The 17,711-nt window shown below is 43.1% G+C and overlaps 2 protein-coding genes across 3 annotated transcripts; one reads left to right on the forward strand and one right to left on the reverse strand.

The window, feature by feature from the left end:
- Positions 1-798: 798 nt before the first annotated feature.
- On the reverse strand, positions 799-10,422 carry COQ6 (coenzyme Q6, monooxygenase). Of its 2 annotated transcripts, XM_084287565.1 has the most exons (13): positions 10,211-10,422; positions 8,810-8,944; positions 8,010-8,068; positions 7,495-7,618; positions 6,920-7,050; positions 6,456-6,563; positions 6,292-6,354; positions 5,991-6,098; positions 5,364-5,566; positions 4,261-4,376; positions 3,712-3,878; positions 2,513-2,573; positions 799-909 (listed from the first exon to the last, which is right to left on the reverse strand). In XM_084287565.1, exons 1-12 carry the CDS (start codon positions 10,401-10,403, stop codon positions 2,544-2,546), a joined length of 1,437 nt encoding a protein of 478 aa, XP_084143691.1. In that variant the 5' UTR covers positions 10,404-10,422; the 3' UTR covers positions 799-909; positions 2,513-2,543. The 2 variants fall into 2 exon arrangements, with proteins under 2 accessions (XP_084143691.1, XP_084143690.1); XM_084287564.1 differs by lacking the exon at positions 799-909 and having other exon boundaries at positions 2,416-2,573.
- A 325-nt stretch (positions 10,423-10,747) lies between these two features.
- Positions 10,748-16,660, forward strand: FAM161B (FAM161 centrosomal protein B; the record flags this gene model as incomplete). The annotated part of the gene is made up of 8 exons (XM_084287927.1): positions 10,748-10,791; positions 11,321-11,883; positions 12,710-13,047; positions 13,441-13,568; positions 13,861-14,028; positions 14,529-14,628; positions 16,058-16,188; positions 16,436-16,660. The coding sequence occupies 8 exons, from the start codon at positions 10,748-10,750 to the stop codon at positions 16,524-16,526; spliced, it is 1,563 nt and encodes a 520-aa protein (XP_084144053.1). The 3' UTR covers positions 16,527-16,660.
- Positions 16,661-17,711: the final 1,051 nt, after the last annotated feature.

A 17,711-nucleotide genomic window follows, 5' to 3' on the forward strand; every position in this document is an offset into this window, starting at 1 on the left:
ATTAAGGATGCGTTCAGATGAAATGTCTGATCTAGTAACAGCTCACTTTGCTATGACCATCTTCTATTCAACACAGAACATGTAACTTAAAGATGAATTTACCCAAGTTTTAGGAAGAGAGAGGTATTACCCTGTGAATAAGCGAAGCTTTTACTCACCCATGTCTTGTGATGAACACTTTGTTCCTGTCAGGCATTTGCACCTGCCCATATGCTATCACACACCTTTTCCAGTTCTGTAAAACACAAGACTGCCCTCACAGTACCTTCTCTGCAAACTGGATTTGAAAATAACTGGTAATGCCTAGCCAGGGGAGGAACTAGTGCACTCACATCCTAACGCGCCAAGGATGTTAATCTTGCCAAGCAGTGGAGACTTAGAACTTTGCCTTACTGTGAACATTAGTTCTCTTCCTTGTTAGCAGTGCAAATTTGACTTTGGCTGATTAAGTTACCCTATTTTTGTATCTCAGGTTTTATGGCACTAGGATACAAGGCCTGCTTTTGAGTGAACAAGTTTAGTCAGCAATAGGGGTCCAGGGGGTGGGGATGGAGCTGCCTGTACCTGTCCCACCTGACAGCTTGCTGTAAATTCAGACTGTTTCTTTGAAACATGAAGTGAACATCCTACCTATGCTCCTTACCAGAATCTGTTAAGAGATCCATGTTGGGAAATTCCTCAGTGCCAGACCAAGCTTCTGTTCCATCTTCACTAGGAGCTTCTGTTTTAACACGAGGAAAGTTAACTGTGGAGTCCAGCCGCAATGCTGGCCTCTTCTCAAATACAAACCTTTCTTCTTCCCCGCTTTAATATTTGACAAAACTTAGTATACAGTCAGGTCTCAACGACAAGGTGACTGAAAACATGTTCATTTTCTTCTGAGCGAACATTTTTCTTCACCTTTGCGTTCTTGGAAAATACAAAGAAGGTTGCAGTGGTTAATTGGCAGGTGCGTTACTCCTGAAAGTTAACTCATGTAATAATCTAAAAGCCTTCCAGTCTGAGCCAGTGCTACGACAAACCCTCTTACTAGATCTTGGGGCCAAGAGCCATATGCAGCGAGGCTAGATCTTAACAGTATGGCACAGTGGGACATCACATGTAAAGCACAAGCAGCAGCGTATCTGTCAACTGAATATACACAAGCCCTGAGGAGTACTTAGAGGTGTGGTTTTGTCTGCAGGGATGATGCCCAGAACAAGATAGGTACCATGTAGAATAAGCTTCTTCTCTGTGTTCTTTGCCTCAAACTCCGGTACTACAAATCTTAGGTGGGAGCATCTGCTAGCCCGTACCAAAGTTGCATTAAATCTGAATGCTCAGGGCCTTCATTTGTCAGTGGCACAATTCATTAACTGAAGCTTAACTGCTGCTCTCTGTCAGGGGCTTGATGCTGTAGTCAAAAGAGAAACAAGAACTCAGTTCAAAGGTTTCTTTTGCAAGAAACTGCAGAATTGGGCCCCTGCTGTTTACATCTTACTTACTAAAGGTGGGTTGAGGATATAGAGAAGCCAGTCACATCCTCACACTTACCCTAGTGCAATGAGATTATTTATTTGTTTAAAGACTAAGCAGCCTTTTAAGGGAAGAGTTTTGCTTGCATCACTGATTTTTATCTCCTCCTTCGTAATGTCTTTTATCCTCACTAACAGGAACTGACTAGTATGTGTGACTGAAGAAGCACAAGTAATGGTTTTCAGTCAAAAACTTATGTTGAATTCTTTGTGGTGTTAATTCCTGATACTGGTTAACTGTACATGTAAATTGTGCCCAGCAGCATTCACTCACTCAATGTTGTGAGTCTCAAATGTCTAACACAGGAGGCTGGTGTTTGGAACCTAAGACAGAATATCTTGAATTTCTATTTTAGTAATTAAAGCATTTTTAACAATATTCATAACTTTGTGGTGATGTCTTCTTTCCTAGATGTTATCTTGCATCTTTTTTTTATATTGGAGAGCCCTTAAGACTAACCAGTTCCACAAGAAACACCATTATTAAATAAAACACCAAGGGAGTGGCAGGGGGGAAAAGTGAAGGAGACAGATTAGAACTTTAAAACATAGGTATCTACCATCGGGAGGTGGCTCTCTGCTGCTGAAAGTTACCCCTCCTTTTTGAGTCCAGGAAGTGGTAAGAACCCAGAAACAAAATAACACTTCCAGAAGTCACATGAGGGAAAACTGAAAGTAATTAAGCAGCAAAATTTGTAACTAGCAAAATTTAGCACTGCATATGCCAGGAGATAACCTAGAAAGCTGTTTCCAGCTCAGTCTTGTATTCAGAAGGCACTAATTAAAAGCACATTGCATAGACAGTTCAGTGGCTTAAGAGACCACGTACTATAGGAAGAGACCCTAAATCTTCTTGAGGAGGGCAGATGAGACAAGTGCTGCATAAACCAGTGGATGGTGTAAAACACAGCTCAATCCCTCATTTTTATTGATAAATTAAAATAACACGATTCAAAGATTCACAACAGTCACGGTCTTTGTAAGGGTAATTCACTCACTGTCAAGCTGCTGTTCCAAACTGAAAACAGATCACTTGCTGGCAAAAGCCATGATTTGCTCCTAAAATGGGGGAGGAAAAAGAAAAGTAATTTGTAAACTGGTACAGATGTGTACATTCTAGAAAGCAGCTATAGTCTCCTTCCCATCTCCACAGGGACAACAGTTCCTTGTCAGCCTTTTTTTTGTCAAGTGCAGAGCACCTACCCATATAGGCAACAAAATTAAAGAAATTGCAGCATTCTGTTCCTTCTCAAATAACACAAAGCAGAGATGCAACCGATAGATTCTGAGCTTAGAAAAAGAGGCCTTCATCTGTTTTTCTGCTTTAAACAAACTGTAAAAATGCTGAGCCCTGAAGCAGCAGGGTGTCATTCTTTTTAGTACAACTAATAAGAGACACCTTGCCAGTGGCAACTATTCCATCTCAGGAAGTAACTGCTCTTCAGTTCAGCCTAGTGTCTCACTGTGACATGACATAGGAAACTTGGCCACCTGTACTTAATAGGAAAGAAGCTGACTTGATTTGTGCCGTAACAGTCAAATCCAGAAATAAAGAATCTAACTTGAGGGTGTTTGGGAGCTCTGAGAATACGTGAATGAACATCACGACAGTCCAACAACTAACTTAAGACTGAGCAAAATTCAAGGAGGTGGGCTGCAAATAGAGGTTCTGCGTTTAAGACTGAACCTGCTTGCCAACACCTTCCTCAGGTAACCTCCATTAAAGACTTGCACTTCAGCCAGGAGAGGACAAGTTAACAAGGCAGAACAGCACGGAAACAGATACCTGTCTGAGCTGCACACTGTATCTGTCAAGTCACCCAATGTCTTGCTCTTTAATAAAGATTTGTTTTTTTGTAGGGCTGTTTTTTCACGGTGCCTTTCTGGAATGCAGTTCAAAGTTCCATGTTTGCATTCCGTAGCAAAATAAAGCCAGAGACTCCTCGTGACTTTTAACCCATAATTACCGAGGTACAGCAGACACCCCAATCCTGCATCTTCCCCTGCGCTGCAGGAGAAACTTAAAACCACTGAGCCACAAATTATTTAGGAAATCCTCAGGCTCATTACAACATAAAACCTCAGTTTGAAGAAGTTGTTTTCCAACCAAGAAGTGTTTTTCTTTACTTCAACAGCTTGTGTACACTTGAGCAATTCTGGAATCTTTGTACAGCCCTCACTAAAGTAAGAATCTTACTTTGATAGGAGGCAGGGCATTTGTTGCTTGCAATCCCCATGTCCTCAGCAACACCAAGGGAGCCAGGCTCGTGGAGTAAAGCCTCTTCAATATATCAATAGCAGCTATCAAGGAGACATTGTGCCTCTGCCGTTCTGTCTCAAACTTTAAGAGATGCTTTAAGGATCCTGGAAGAGATAATTGAATACTCATATTAAAACTGACTTGCCAGAAAAAGTTGTGCATCTCGTCTATATATCAGTCTCCACAGACAACTGAAAACCACAGAAACACCAGAGAAATGGTCTATCTTAATAAAGACCTCATTCCATCAGCCAGTGGTCTTCATCTCACCACCTCTTTAACTACCATCCTTCTGTGTGTTTAAAGCATCTTTGATGTTTTTAAGGATGGAAAATGCATCCAACAGTTTTGCTTCAAAAATGCTTGTGCCTTTTAAACACAAAATAGCAGCATACTTAGCCTGCAAACAGAGACAATGTTTGTCCTGATATTACCAACAAAGGCTTGTAAGAGTAAACATCTCACTGACACCTCATGGATCCTTACCCAGATCTTGCCCGTTGAAGGCTGCTGCACTGAGGTGATGAGTTAAGCACGCAATATCACCAAAACCCAGGTTTACGCCTTGTCCTGCAAGTGGGTGGACTCTGTGTGCTGCATCCCTAGAGCAAGAAAAGACAGAAATTTAGACCCTTTCTTGAAGAAAGCCAAAAAGGCTGTCAAACTCTTTGCAATGCAATTGATCCTAGAGCAGCATATACAACTTTATCCAGTACCTCTCCTTGTATGCTATGCTGAACTACCTGACTACCTCTCCAGTTCAAAGGTGCAAGAAAAAAGGGTGAACTATTGTCTCACAATAGTTCGATCAGGTGTGAGGTGATGTGCCACATTTCACAACACAAAGTAGACAGCCATTGTGAACACAAGATAGTGGTTTATCTATGAAAGTAAGTCTACTTACAATAAAATCAAAATTGGGTTATCTGTAAAGAACAAAATCAAACACATTTCCTAAAGAAATTAAATAAAATTTGATTATGAAATGTAAGACCACACATTTAAAACATTAATGAGATACAAAGCACAGTGTGCTCGTAAGCACAGAGTGACTCAGAAAGAAGGAAAGTATCTGAAAGGCAACGTGGCATCCAAGAATTACTATAAACTAGCAAGGTACTGCAGCTGTGGGAGAGAAGAGTACATTCAGCCTTAGAATGTAAACACTGTGGTATTTTCCTCTTTCTATAAATCACCGTACAAAAGCCTATGACATTCTATCCAGAATTATCTGTAAGTCTGGTCATTTGTGTTCAAGAAAAGTGAGCTAAAACTCAAACTGGTACACAGAATGACTGCTACAACGTTGGGGAAGTACAGCTTCATCATGAGATACTGCATCGTTTTGCCGAACTACGCAAACCAGGAAAGAAAAATAATTATCACCCAATTTACATAGGAAGCGCACAAAAAACTCCTCACACCGAAGGGTTTTGTTGACACAAGAGCAAATGATATAAACGGGGTGTGGATAAAGTCAAACTGCAAGTATAACTGTATTTCTAACCACCCTCAGTTGTTAACTGGGAGTCACTATGCTCACATCATTTCTAACCACATGCCACCCACTCATCCAGCGGGGACCTTACCCAATGAGAGCCACGCGGTGCTGGACATACTCTGTTGCATGCCCCATTCCAAGGGGGAACATGGCTCGGCTCTCTGGGTCTACTTTAGCGACGCTTGGGGGCAGCTGACGGACTGCAGTCCCCGAGGGTTTCAGGAACGAAATAGCAGACCGAAACATGGCCCCAGCAGTGTCGATGAAATCAGTGTGGTTTACGTTGCTCCACTGAAACATGCAAGCAAATGAAGAGAGATCTTTAGATGTTAACCCAAATGAGACATAAAAAAGAACCCAGTAGAAAAAAAATGAACTAGCTCCAAATATTGAATTTTAACCACCTGGACAAAAATATGCAGCAGAAGAAACAACCTTCATCACTTTAGGACATGTAAGCTTCCAACTAGGATAAGTCTACTCTTCCCATCTTTCAGAAATTCAGTTCAACTTCCAGTGCCTTTCAGACCTAACATAGAAGAATGGCCAAAGGGTCATCCTTTCTTTGCTAACTGTCCTTTTAATATCATCCTCACCAGAGGAAGAAACTTGAGAATCCACCTTTCCTATTGCTATCCTTTAAGCTGTAGGATTTCATCGTACTTTTCATGATTACAACAGTCACCCCCATACCTGCTGCAAGGCTGATACTCACAAAGGCAGAGTTGATGCTATCCACAAAACTTTCCTCATCCATAGTGAGAAGTTCTGATGCGTGTTCATGAGATGTAGACCAAACCAGAGAGCTGGCAGTGTCAGACAGCTGGTTTAAGAGAATTTCAAGGGTAAGTATCAACAGGAAAAATAAACAAATAAAAAAAGCAACCACTGCAAGGATAACTTTAATAAATTAAAAGGCAGAAGAATAGAGTGAAGGTAGCAAGGCAAGGCAGAAGAAAAGTTACTATAAGAACAGACTAAAAGATAAAAAAGGTAGAGACCACGAGGCATCTTACCGGAAGAAGCGCAATCGGCCCTGTGGGAAGGAACCTCTGCCACGCTACGTTATTTTCTGTGGCCTACAGCAGAAAGGAGCAAGTGGACAGTTAAAAACTAGAGACCTGGCATCATCTGCTTAAGCCGTTCTACTGCTTATGGAAGAGAGTCTGCAGAATTTCACCTCAGACAAATGAAGAGTTGCCACCACCGCTGACTGGTCATACCGATGCTCGATGTTCTGAATTTCAGCCTCCTTCCGGACTACAGAGTTATGGCCATCTGCACCAATCTGCGAAAGACAGATGCAAAACAACCTCCTGAGCATCTCCTAAGAAAGCCAATATTCCAAGTCTATAATTCTCTTTTGCTTATATTTTTTGTTTCTCTATAAGAATATATATCCATATTCACCCAAAACAGAAGAAGTAATCCCCTTCTGCTCTTGCCCAGTTCATAACCTTCTTGCATCAGGTACAGAAAAGGCTACGCACTGTGTCCCTTAGCAGCTCTGACAGAGTTAGCCACTCACCTCACTCAAGCCCTCCACGTGGGTGGAGCGGCACACACGGAATCAGAACCAAATCCAGTGGAAAGGACTTGGGCAAGAGATGATGCCTGATCAACAGAAATAAAAAGTTTAGTTACCAGCAGTTTGGTCTGAAGTCTGCGTCCATCAGCTAACTCAATTTGGACCCAAGGGCTTGTGTCACAGCTGTGAGAGGGAAGGGGCCAGGTATACCCGACTGCTCTGCTCCCGTAGAAAACCTCCACCCGGTCTGGTGGGAACACAAAGTACCAGGGTCACAGCATGATACAGACATGAAAAAATGAAACATCACTACAGTAGCAAAGGGCCACACGTGTCTTAATGGCACCCTAAGAATTGACCCTACAATTTTCTAGGCACTCAGAAAGAACAGATCTGGCCTACTGTTACTGCTAAGTCTGCTCTGGACAGAAAGCTACAGACCTTTTCATTAAGTCTCATTTTGAAGAGACTATGTTCTGGAGAAGTACATATACAATTGTCTTCTTGCTTTGTAGCCTATGGAAGACAGATTTTTTCCTCCCCTCCACCCCATGACAAGAAGCTGCCCATGTTCCAGAGTTATTTGTTAGACAAATTCTCTTTCTCCTCTCATAAATTAGCATACACAACAGAAGATGAGTAACTGAAAGCTCTCTGCAGGCAATAAAATATTAAAGAAGTTGTCCACTACCTGCTACTGCATCTAACTGTTTTGTGAGAGCAGACATAATGACGTCATTCTCCACTATGTAACCCATGTCATCTAAGTCATCTTTCTCAAAAACAATGATGGCCTCTGAACAAGCATCCCATACCTGCAAAGAAAAAATACATGGTATGAAGCTATGTGATAAATAAGTGCAGTTCCTTTTACGGAGCATGAATATGTCTATCTTAACAGCCAAAGGGTACGTCAATTTAGAAATACATGACTAGAGGAAATGTCCTGGACTACTGTTACATAATGAACATATAATGCTACCCTACCACCTTTACCTTTATTTCTGGCTTTCCTGACTAGTACCCATGTCTCCATATCTACAGCTTCCATTAGGAATCAAGTTTTCATCCTGTGACATCAAGACTCTGATAGGTATCTCCTCACAGAAAAGCATGGCCCGCCCTTTGCCAAATAAACAAACTTTGGATGTTTGAGAATTCAGAGCAGACAAACACACAGGACATTCCCATCCCTGAGTATAGCACCTGCATTCTCCGGAACGGTTTGAATCTCAGGCTGCAGACATGATCCCAGGCACCAAAACCTGAAAGAGAAAGACACAGGGTTACAAGTGACACCGAGACCCAAACAAAGCTGAAGCTCACTCCATGCTCTCCTCCTCTCTCCCTATGAGCTACTAACCCCTTTCCAGCTTGCCCAGACTTTCACCATCCCTAAACAGGGGCAGTTCTGCCTCAGTACTTTTACAGCACAAGCATCACATTACTTATTTTGCTATTAACACAAGCCACTAGAAAAGACATGAGTTTTCTTTGAGTGCTGTGACTTATATGGTCAACTGTCACTGGGTAACAAAACAGACACAGACATTCATAACCACTGTTTATAATACTTCTTTTTCCATAAGGAATCAAGGCTCTAATCTGCCTTTGAAACAAACGTTGATCAGGAGAAGTGTTGTGATCGGGAGCTACCAGACTACAGAGCACTAAATATATGGGAAACGTGCTTATTTTGTGAACAGAGCATTCCAGATGCTGTAGAGAGCACCTTGCAACCTTTTGCTAGCCTAACAACACAAACATTTGCATTATATATATTTATATAAGCAATCAGACCAAGATACCAGAACATGAATCCCCGTTATGATAAAAACTCTGATTTAACCATGGCAATTCAGTACTTAGAATACTAAGAGACAAAGCCAAGCAACCCCATCCTGTTTAGGATGAAGGCAATGCATCCCCAGAGGGGTTTTGTTTAAACAAAATAAAAACAGTTCAAACATGCTGCTAGAAACACGAAGAATAGAAATTACACTTACTGCTTAGGAGGGTCGCTGACCCTGGGGAGATGGAACTGACCCTGTTACTGAACTTCTCTGGCAACTGACCATATTCTTTCCTAGGACTGGCCTCCAGCAAAGCGATTTTCTTGTCATGGAAGTGGATATCATGCCCTAAAGGAAGCAAATACATGCTTTGTTAGAATGCTCCTGCCAAAAGGCCTTTTTCTTATTTCTACATCAATAATGCCCATGAATTTTTTGTAAGAAGAGAGAATTCAAACTAAACCCCATGAAGAAACACATTTACAGGGCAGGTTTTGAATACAAAGGTGTATGTTAGTATTTTGAAGCTTTATAGCTACAACCCTGTAACTCTGACTGACAACCCTTCTGCAGTTAAAGCAAGGATTTAACCTTTACTTTTTGTACAAATTTTTCATTTTTGCACAAATTTGTGCAATTTTGTTATGAAAGTCCGTTACTAATGAATTAATTCTACAAGTACAGAACATGTTTTCAGAGCTTAAGTATAAATTCACTAACTAGAACAAAAATTTAAACTCCCATGGTATTTAGCAAGTGCATTGGTGTTGGTTATGTTCGTATATTTTTACAGTGGAATAGCACAGGCAGTTTAGAATTCCCACATACTTAAAGAAAACTGGAAAAAAAAAAAATGAAGAGATTACTCAAGTACTGAGTAAATCACCCCAAACTGACAGCGCTCCTTGCATCTGACTGCTCTGGTGGCACAACCTACAGAGACCAGGAACAATGTCCTTACATCATGACAGGTTTACTGCCACAGCAGCCCCAATAACAGCCACATCCTGAACGTGTTTTCTAGATTCCCTGTAACAAGCTCATGGCTGGAAGGGCCCCAGCTCTGCTCCTCAGCCTTAAGGACTGCCTGAGGGGCTCCTGGTGCTAACTGTCTCAAGTTGTCATTGTTGTGGCGTTTAACAACACGCACAGAACAATGGTAAATCTGTGAAGTGAATCTTTAACACTTTCGAAGAACCGAGTTTCTTAGGATCTTTGTTCTTCTGTTCTTTAAAATCTCTTCTGTTCAGGCTTCTGTCCATATCATGCCCTCCTGAATCAATGCTGCAAATACAGGAGCTGCCAGTACTCCCAGGATCTCCAGTTATCCAAACTAACTGCAGATGTATTGTAACTTAGCATTCTGATCTTTAAAATGCAGACTCAGAGAATAAAACTTCGGGTCCGAGCAGCATGTAGGCATTAAGCTTAAAAAATAACTTCCCAGATAAACAAAGCTGCGGCTGAAATTATTCATCAGCGATCCGAGGGCGAATATTTGACACAAATACAAGTATTCTAGACGACTCAAAGCACGAGTTACGTTAAAAAATAAATGAACCGGAGCTACGCCGAGGCCCGCCACAGCCGCCCACAGGAAGGTCACGGCCTTACCCAGCGCGGCGGCCATGGCGCTGCCCACCATGCCCCCACCCGACACCACCACGTCGTAGAGCGGCGCGGCGGGGCCGTGAGGAGGAGAAGAAGGAGGAGGGTGAGGAGGAGGAGGAGGAGCGGTGAAGGAGCGGAGCGGGGCCCGCCGCCGGCCGAGCGGAGCCAGCAGGGCCCTGCCGCAGGCCGCCGCCATGGCTGTGGAAATGGCGGCCGCCGCCCCGCCCGCTACCGGCCATGGCGGCCATGGCAACCATAGCAACGGCGCCGCTCCCCGGGGGAACACCTCTCCCTCAGCACCAATGAGCGCGCGGTGCGGGCGGCCCGTCTTGAAGCCTGATTGGCTGTTGAGGCAGCGAGGCGGGGCTAGGGCGCCGCAACGCCTCGCTGATTGGCGGGAGCCGCGCCGGGAGCTGAAGCAGCGGCGGCGGCCCGCAGGTGAGGGCAGGGCAGGGCCGGGCTGAGGGGCGCGCTGGGGGCCGCAGCCCGCTGAGGGCGGTTCTGTGTTGCAGGTGGCGGCGGGACCCGAGGCGCCGAGCGATGGCGGGGCCGCAGGGCGCGGGCCGGGCAGCGGCGGCGGGCAGGTAGGGCCCCCTCGGGAGGCTCCGCCTGGCGGGCAGCAGCCTGCGCACAGCCGGCCCCTGTCCCCATCTCCCTCTCCTCCTGCGCTTGGTGTTCACCGCCCCACCGCACCCCTCGCTTGCCCTGTGTCTGATCCCTCCCTCAGCGTCTCACCCGGTCCCCTGGCAGCCCCAAACAGCCCAGGAGGGCTGGTGAGGTGCGCCTGGGTGCTCAATTTATTGCCTCTCGTGATTCTGTGATGTTGAACAGCCGCTTCCCGAGTATCCTTGAAGCTATAATGTCCTGTTCAACCCGCAGCCTCACCAGCCATAGAGTACCAGCACAATGAGTCGCGTTAGAGGTCCAGGCAGTCCAGTTGCCATTCCCTGTGTAGAAAACAGAGTACGAGCAAAGCCGTGCTCGTGAACTTAAGTAGCAAAGGAAAATACGAAGCCTGAGAATGATAAGGCCTAGGTCTGTCTTTCTCCCATCTTTTAATTCTAATTTGTAATAATTTCCCCTGTTTTCCCCTTCATAATGTCTTTGTCTTAGTCATGCATCTGGTAACAAAAGACAGTCCAGGTCTTTGATTGACCTCACCTCGGACAGTGCCTGGGATCAGCAAAAACCTCCCTTGTTTCCTAAATCCTGCCTGAGGCCAAAAAGTGCTTCATCTCCCTGGATTCCCTCCATCACCATCCCTCAGCCCTTCAAAATGACGCTGCGGGAAGCTCGCAAAAAGTCCCAGCTGATGAAGTCGTACCTGTTTCTTGAACTAGACAAACCAAGAGACAAAAGGCAAAGCCAGGATGAAGCTGAATGTCAGAAACAATTCCGGGCACAGCCTGTACCTGCCCACGTGTTTCTACCCCTTTATCAGGAAATAATGGAACAGAATGAGATTCGCAGGCAAATAGCAACGCAGAAAAGAAAGGAGCTGCTGCTTTCCACTCAGCGGCCCTTCAGTTTCCTGGAGAAGGAGGAGAAAAAGAAAGACGCTATGAGACAGAAGTTCCTGGCAGCAGCAACCTCAAGTGAGAGCTCCAAACCGAAGCAAGCCAGTCGAAAAGTTCCTAAATCCACTTATGACCCACTTCTTGGAGATAAACTCAAAGGTAAAGTGCCAGGGCTCTTCCTGGAAAAACAGCTCCTTGACTGTCCCTTACTGTCTGGGAGTGTAAAGCCAATATCGTTACTCCCTCTGGTATTGTCTGGTCTCCTGTGTAGCACCACTCATTACATTTCATCTAGAGACCCTTAAAATAGAATGCCCTAAATTTAGCAGTCTTGTGGTAGTGTCAGCTGTGGCAGTTCTGCACTACTCCCAAACACACGTGGGTACACTGAGCTCTTCAGACAGGTTTCTGTGCTGTTTTTGCTGCATATTGTGGTAGTTTGAGAATCCTTCCCTGAACTGAATTCCATGCTTTTAGTTAGACTAAAGGCACTTGCATGATGTGTGTGTGTGTGTTCAAGCATGAAAACAGATGTAGTGCCAGAAGTATCCAAGGTCCATGCAGTATCTTGGAACTGGTAATTTTACTCCTACCCAAGGATCACCCATCAGTTTAAGGACATAGAGTCCCATATGAAAAAAAAACACATCTCCAAGACAAGGGCACAATTACCTGCTACTCCTCAGAAAAGGAATAGGAGGAGAAGGCCAGTTCAGTAACTTACTCTGTGAGAACGGAAAGAGATAGCTAGAGATTAATGCCTAAGAATGAGACACGACCATGGTTCTTCATGCTCCTTCAAATTTCTTTCCTGGGAGGCGGAGGAAAGAGGAGATAGAAAGTGTGGAAAGAGGACACCAGATGCCGGTTCTCTCTTCTGTGAGTGGCTGCCATCATAAAGAAAAGTTTAGAGTTGTCCAGTGACAATTTGGCAGTCTTTTATGTCACTCGTATTCTTCTCATTGTTTTGTTCTTGATTCATTAGAAGCTGAACTCTACAGAGAAATCCGCATTCAGATGAGAGCCAAGGATTTGCTTGAGAGCTCTGTAGCTCCTATAGATACCAGCAACTGTCGGAGGAAGCCTCAGTCCCGAACTGCCACTAAAACTAAGCAGGAAAAACTTGGCTTCTTGCAGGACAAAAGCTTCAGCTTCACACCAAGGATTAATCCAACAATACCAGATTTTGAAGAACTTTACTGGGCATTTCAGAGGGAAGCAGTAAGAAGGCAAGAAGTCAAAGAGGCAACTCGTAATAAGCCGTTCAAGCTACGAACCTCCAATCTCCGTAGCAGGCAGAGGCAGGCTAATGAAAGGATAAAGGTGAGATGACCAGATATTCCTGTGGTACTTTTCTCTGTGATCAAGTTGGAGAGTTCTTAAATGTATAGCATTTATTTATGCATATTTCACATGCTTTAGTGAGACCTCTGCCCTTGCCTTAGGAGTACTGCAGAATTCTAGGACAAATCAGAGAATAAAGTTCTACACAAAGAGATGAGTTCTGGCAGCTAAGCTCAGCCACCCTTCCATACTCCTAACCAAGTCTCCTTCCCTCTCACCCCTCAGCCTCTCCCCATGTAAATCCCTACCGGTGGAAGAGAGAAAAATGAGTGCACTGCCCACATACCTCCGACTGTTCTCTCTAGTAGACAAAGAACAGAGGACATTCTGTGCTGTGAACAAACACACTGAATAAAGTTCCATTTCTTTCAGGATTCTCATCAACTTTCCAAAGTTTCAATGCAAAAAAGTCGTTCTTTGACTGCACTTTCCTCTCTCTCTTCCAACACCCTTCCTGTGCATATTACAGATGCAACAAGAAAAAGGGAATCTGCTATTAGGTAAGTAGAAAAGTTTGTCTGCAAGACCACACACCAACTAATGGCTGAAATGGGGAAAAAAAACATTAATGTTTTCCCTCATCACATCAACAATACTTTTCCTAAACGTTTCTCTGTAGCCAGTCTTCTTTCCTTGCTAGTTCTTACCCTGCCTCCCAGTTGATTTGAGAGCTGCATACATCTATGTCTGGAATTTTGCTTTTCTCCTTAGAGGATTACAAAACTGGAACTGCCAGCCAGCATGCAGTCTGGCACTGTTAAGCGAGCTCATTGCTTACTTTCTCCTATACAGATGCTCCCAAGAAAGCAAAACGGAAGGAGACAAAGAAGGAATTTATTGGCTGGAAGAACAGAAAAAGAAATGTCAGGCTATCCGTAAGTCAGTGAACAGCCGAGCAAAAGCCCTGGATCCGCATAGAAGTCTGGATGAAACACTCAAGGAGAAGTTGAAACAGAACTGGTCAGTATCCTCTTCTGCACAGAGATAACTGTTTGCTTTGGTAACTGGGAATTATCAGATGATTTTTTAAGAGGAGTTGGGTCTAAGAGCCTTCATTCCTAACCTGACTTTTTTGGCTGCCACACCTATTCCACATTCATTTGGGTTTCTGCACAGCCCCACGCTACTCTTTGCAAACAGAATAGTTTCCTTTAGATTAACATTGGTAGAGATGATTTTGTACAAACAAGCCAACTGAAACGTCTCCTTTGGTAAAGCACATAAAACACGTAAGGCAAGATTTTGTCAAAACTTGAACACTGGTTCTCTTCTTACACTCCAGTAGTAAAGCTTGCTGAGGGTGCACAGCTCGCTAGCAACAGCAGTGTTTTGCCCAGTATTTGGAGTAAGGACAATTCCCAGAGCTATTTAAAGGACAAAATGGTTATTAAGAATTCCTGGTTCCTGAGCAGCTACAGTCAGAGGGAACCTGTGTTAGACAGGGAAATTTTCCATTTCAGGCAAAATATGAGAGAGAGAACAAAGGAATACAGAAAGGAGCTGGAAGAAATGCAGCTGCGAGTCAAGAACAGACCATACCTCTTTGAACAGGTCACCAAGGTAACTGGTCAAAGTTCCAGAGTGTTTCTGGGTGACAGGATTCATTGTCTTTCATTTAAGACAGGCATTAAGAAGTTTAGTCTCAAATTATTCATCGATGAGAGGGTGCAAATGCTCGTATAGTCTCTGGACTGTGTTTAAAATAATACATGGGACAGCCACCCAAGTGTTACTTAAACTCCATCCCATGACTTGAAAAACACTTATATTTACTTACTGGTTGTAGAGCTTTCCAATCCTTAATGTCTATTGCAATCCACATATATGGTCTGATCAAAATTAAGGCCTTATCACACCAGAAACTATATGAAAGCCTATTCTGCACCTGAATACTATAGCCTACAGTCTAGAAGTTTTAAACTTTTTTTCTTAAAACCCTCTCCAGTTGAGCACTTTTACTGTGTAACTCCCATGCTACTGGAAAAACATGAATGATTGTTAAGTCACTTTTATCACCTGCAAGCTCAGCTGCCTGTGGTTGCATTCAGCACATCTCACCATCACACAGTACCTACCACCTGCAAATCTATAGTGCACTTAAGCATAGACACAAATTTTACTTTATATAAAGTATATTTCCCTCGGTTTTCTCTCTCAGTTCTGTCTCCTTGCAGAGTTGATAGATACCTGGTTAGAGACATACTGACAATATATAGCTATGTGCTGATTTCAGATATCTCAATAGCAATATCCTCTTTGCTTAAACTTTCTGTTCAGGTGAGTAGTTAACGGAAGCAGAGAACACATTTGTCTGATAAATGTTAGTAACATGTCTGTTCGTCATGTTGGTAAAGATTAACCAGTATTGATAGCATGAATTTAGCTGGAGACAAGATTTCTGTCCTCCATCCAGAATGCCTTAATCTTCAGAAATCAGCCACTCCCTCTGGAAAACCTCATTTGAAACTACATTAATTTGCAAGGTTTATGCGGAGGCAGTGAGGATATAGGATAGAGGATGCTTGGTTTTCAGCTTCTTGAATATGAGCTGATATGAAGCTACTTCACAAGCTCTGTTTGTTGAACTCCACTGTGGTTAGTGCTTACAAATTACAGACGAACGGGCTTCCAGAATTTCTCACAACCCTTTTTTGCACATATTCTCAATCTGAGTGTCAGAGTCAGGATTCAGACACAAATGTGCTACTGCATTAAGACTAGAATACTGTAGAAGCAGGAGAACAGAAGAACAAAGTGAAAAAGAACAGAAGCAGGAAAAGGTGAGCTCCAGCTTTGAAAGATGTGGGGGACATTCTCCTAGTATTCAGTTTTGATATTGTACCCTACGAAGAACAAAAATTCTGGACAGGGGCTTTGCTGTTCTCTTGTTCTCATTAGGAGTGTCAGCCATAAACTTTAAAAGAACTTGACTTGGCTTACAGGAAAGCCCCAGTTCTATATTCTTACTGTTTAAGTTTCAATTTCATAGCATGATGCCCGTCAAGGAGCAGAGCGTCGCTACAGACACACCCTCCAGCATGTTGGGCTAAGTGAAGAATTTGTAAGGAAAAAAGGAGAAGATGCTACTGAGTTGCTGGAAGAAGAATCTGACATTCACAGGTAATAATAACAATGCAATTGAACTCTTTTGCCTTTGATCAGAAATCTTTTCCTTTTTCACAGAAGCATTCCTACATGTAGTGGAGTAAAAATTACATTAATGTTACTCCTATTTAATTAAGCATCATGGTTTCTCTGTCTTGACTTCCATGACTGCTAGGTGGGCCCTTTATTTCTTATGCATGGGGCAAGCAGCAAGTAAGCCCTGCAAACCATTTCCAATATTAGACAACCACTATTTCTGCAGAGTGCCTCAGCCTCAGAGTGAAAAGAACGACTGCACTGTACAGGAAGGAGAACCTCATGAAGAACAGAGAGGAGAGAAAAAGGCAACGTAAGATCTAACAGAAGAATCCATGGATCATCTCTTGATTCTTTGAATTCAAGATTCTCCGGGTTAATCCTCAGGATCTTTCTGGTTTTGGCTGACAATAATTGCTCTGGGGTAAGTGAGATGGGAGAACTTCATAAAGGAAAAAAAGACTGACTGTCATTTAGAGCACATTTTGTCCAACCCAGCAAACCTTGCAGCCTCCCTTAGTCTTCACAAGTGTTCCTCATGTGAGCCATTTCCCCTTCTTTAAAAGGACTGCATGAAACAAACCAAGTTAAAAAGGTTGAAGCACTATCTCTGGATAAAAGTAGACATGAAAGATTGAAGAGGTGCATTCTCTAATGTCAGCTGCTTGTGTTCATGCCACAGAAGTGCAAAGAAAGGGAAGCATCCTTCTCAATGTGCTAAGCCTTGGTTTACACATAACTGGGGCAGAATGAATTTAAACAAGGTATTTCTACAAAAATAGCAGGAGTTGACCTACCTTGGGAGAAGACTTGTGGGGAATTTCTTCTCGAGCCTGTTAACTCTTCATTCACTCCTGACCATATCTGCTTCTTCCTCCCATTAGGAAAAAGCAATAGTCTTTCTATATTAAAATATCTCACGTAAGCCACAATTTGAAGCTTTGCTTTAACTTCTTACCAATTTAGGTAATTAATTTGGCCTGAAAAAAAACAACAACCAAAAGTATGGAGAAGGTTATAATTAAACCATGCATCACTTGGGATTGCTATTGTCCTAATTCTACTATTACTGTGACATCAAAGATGGACTTCGGTGTAAGCGAGATAATGTATTGCTTGTCAATGTGCCACACAAATGCCTGGGTATAATATCTTAAATGGTATGGTTCACATATTAATCATCTTCCTGTACCTGATAATAATGAGTGTCAAAAATACAAACCGCTCCCACCCATTTTCTGAGAATCATGGTGTCAAAGCACTTTGAGATTAAAAGTTTTTTAAATGGTTATCAGTTTTTCTGCATTGTCCAATTTCTTTACCAATCTTTTCCTCACTTCAATGGAAGTTGTGTCTTGTTGTGTTTTTCATCTTCAGTAGCTCTAACTATTTCTCCTTACATCACAACAACACCACTTCATCATCACATCAGAAACACGGTAGCAGTAACAGCCAGCATATTAAAGATATGAAACTGAGATCATGGCATTTCAAATCACAAC

Source organism: Netta rufina (assembly GCF_964035555.1).
Source record: "Netta rufina genome assembly, chromosome: 5".
NCBI lineage: Eukaryota > Metazoa > Chordata > Aves > Anseriformes > Anatidae > Netta > Netta rufina.

Bases quoted from the DNA above. Each gene is read 5' to 3' on its own strand.
- COQ6 (XM_084287565.1), bottom strand. From the start codon at position 10,403: ATGGCGGCGGCCTGCGGCAGGGCCCTGCTGGCTCCGCTCGGCCGGCGG. The intron at 6,355-6,455 runs GTGAAATTCTGC...TTTCTGCTGTAG, and splicing joins CAACTCTTCATTTGTCTGAG to GCCACAGAAAATAACGTAGC. The intron at 2,574-3,711 runs GTAAGATTCTTA...CCCCCATTTTAG, and splicing joins ATGCCCTGCCTCCTATCAAA to GAGCAAATCATGGCTTTTGC.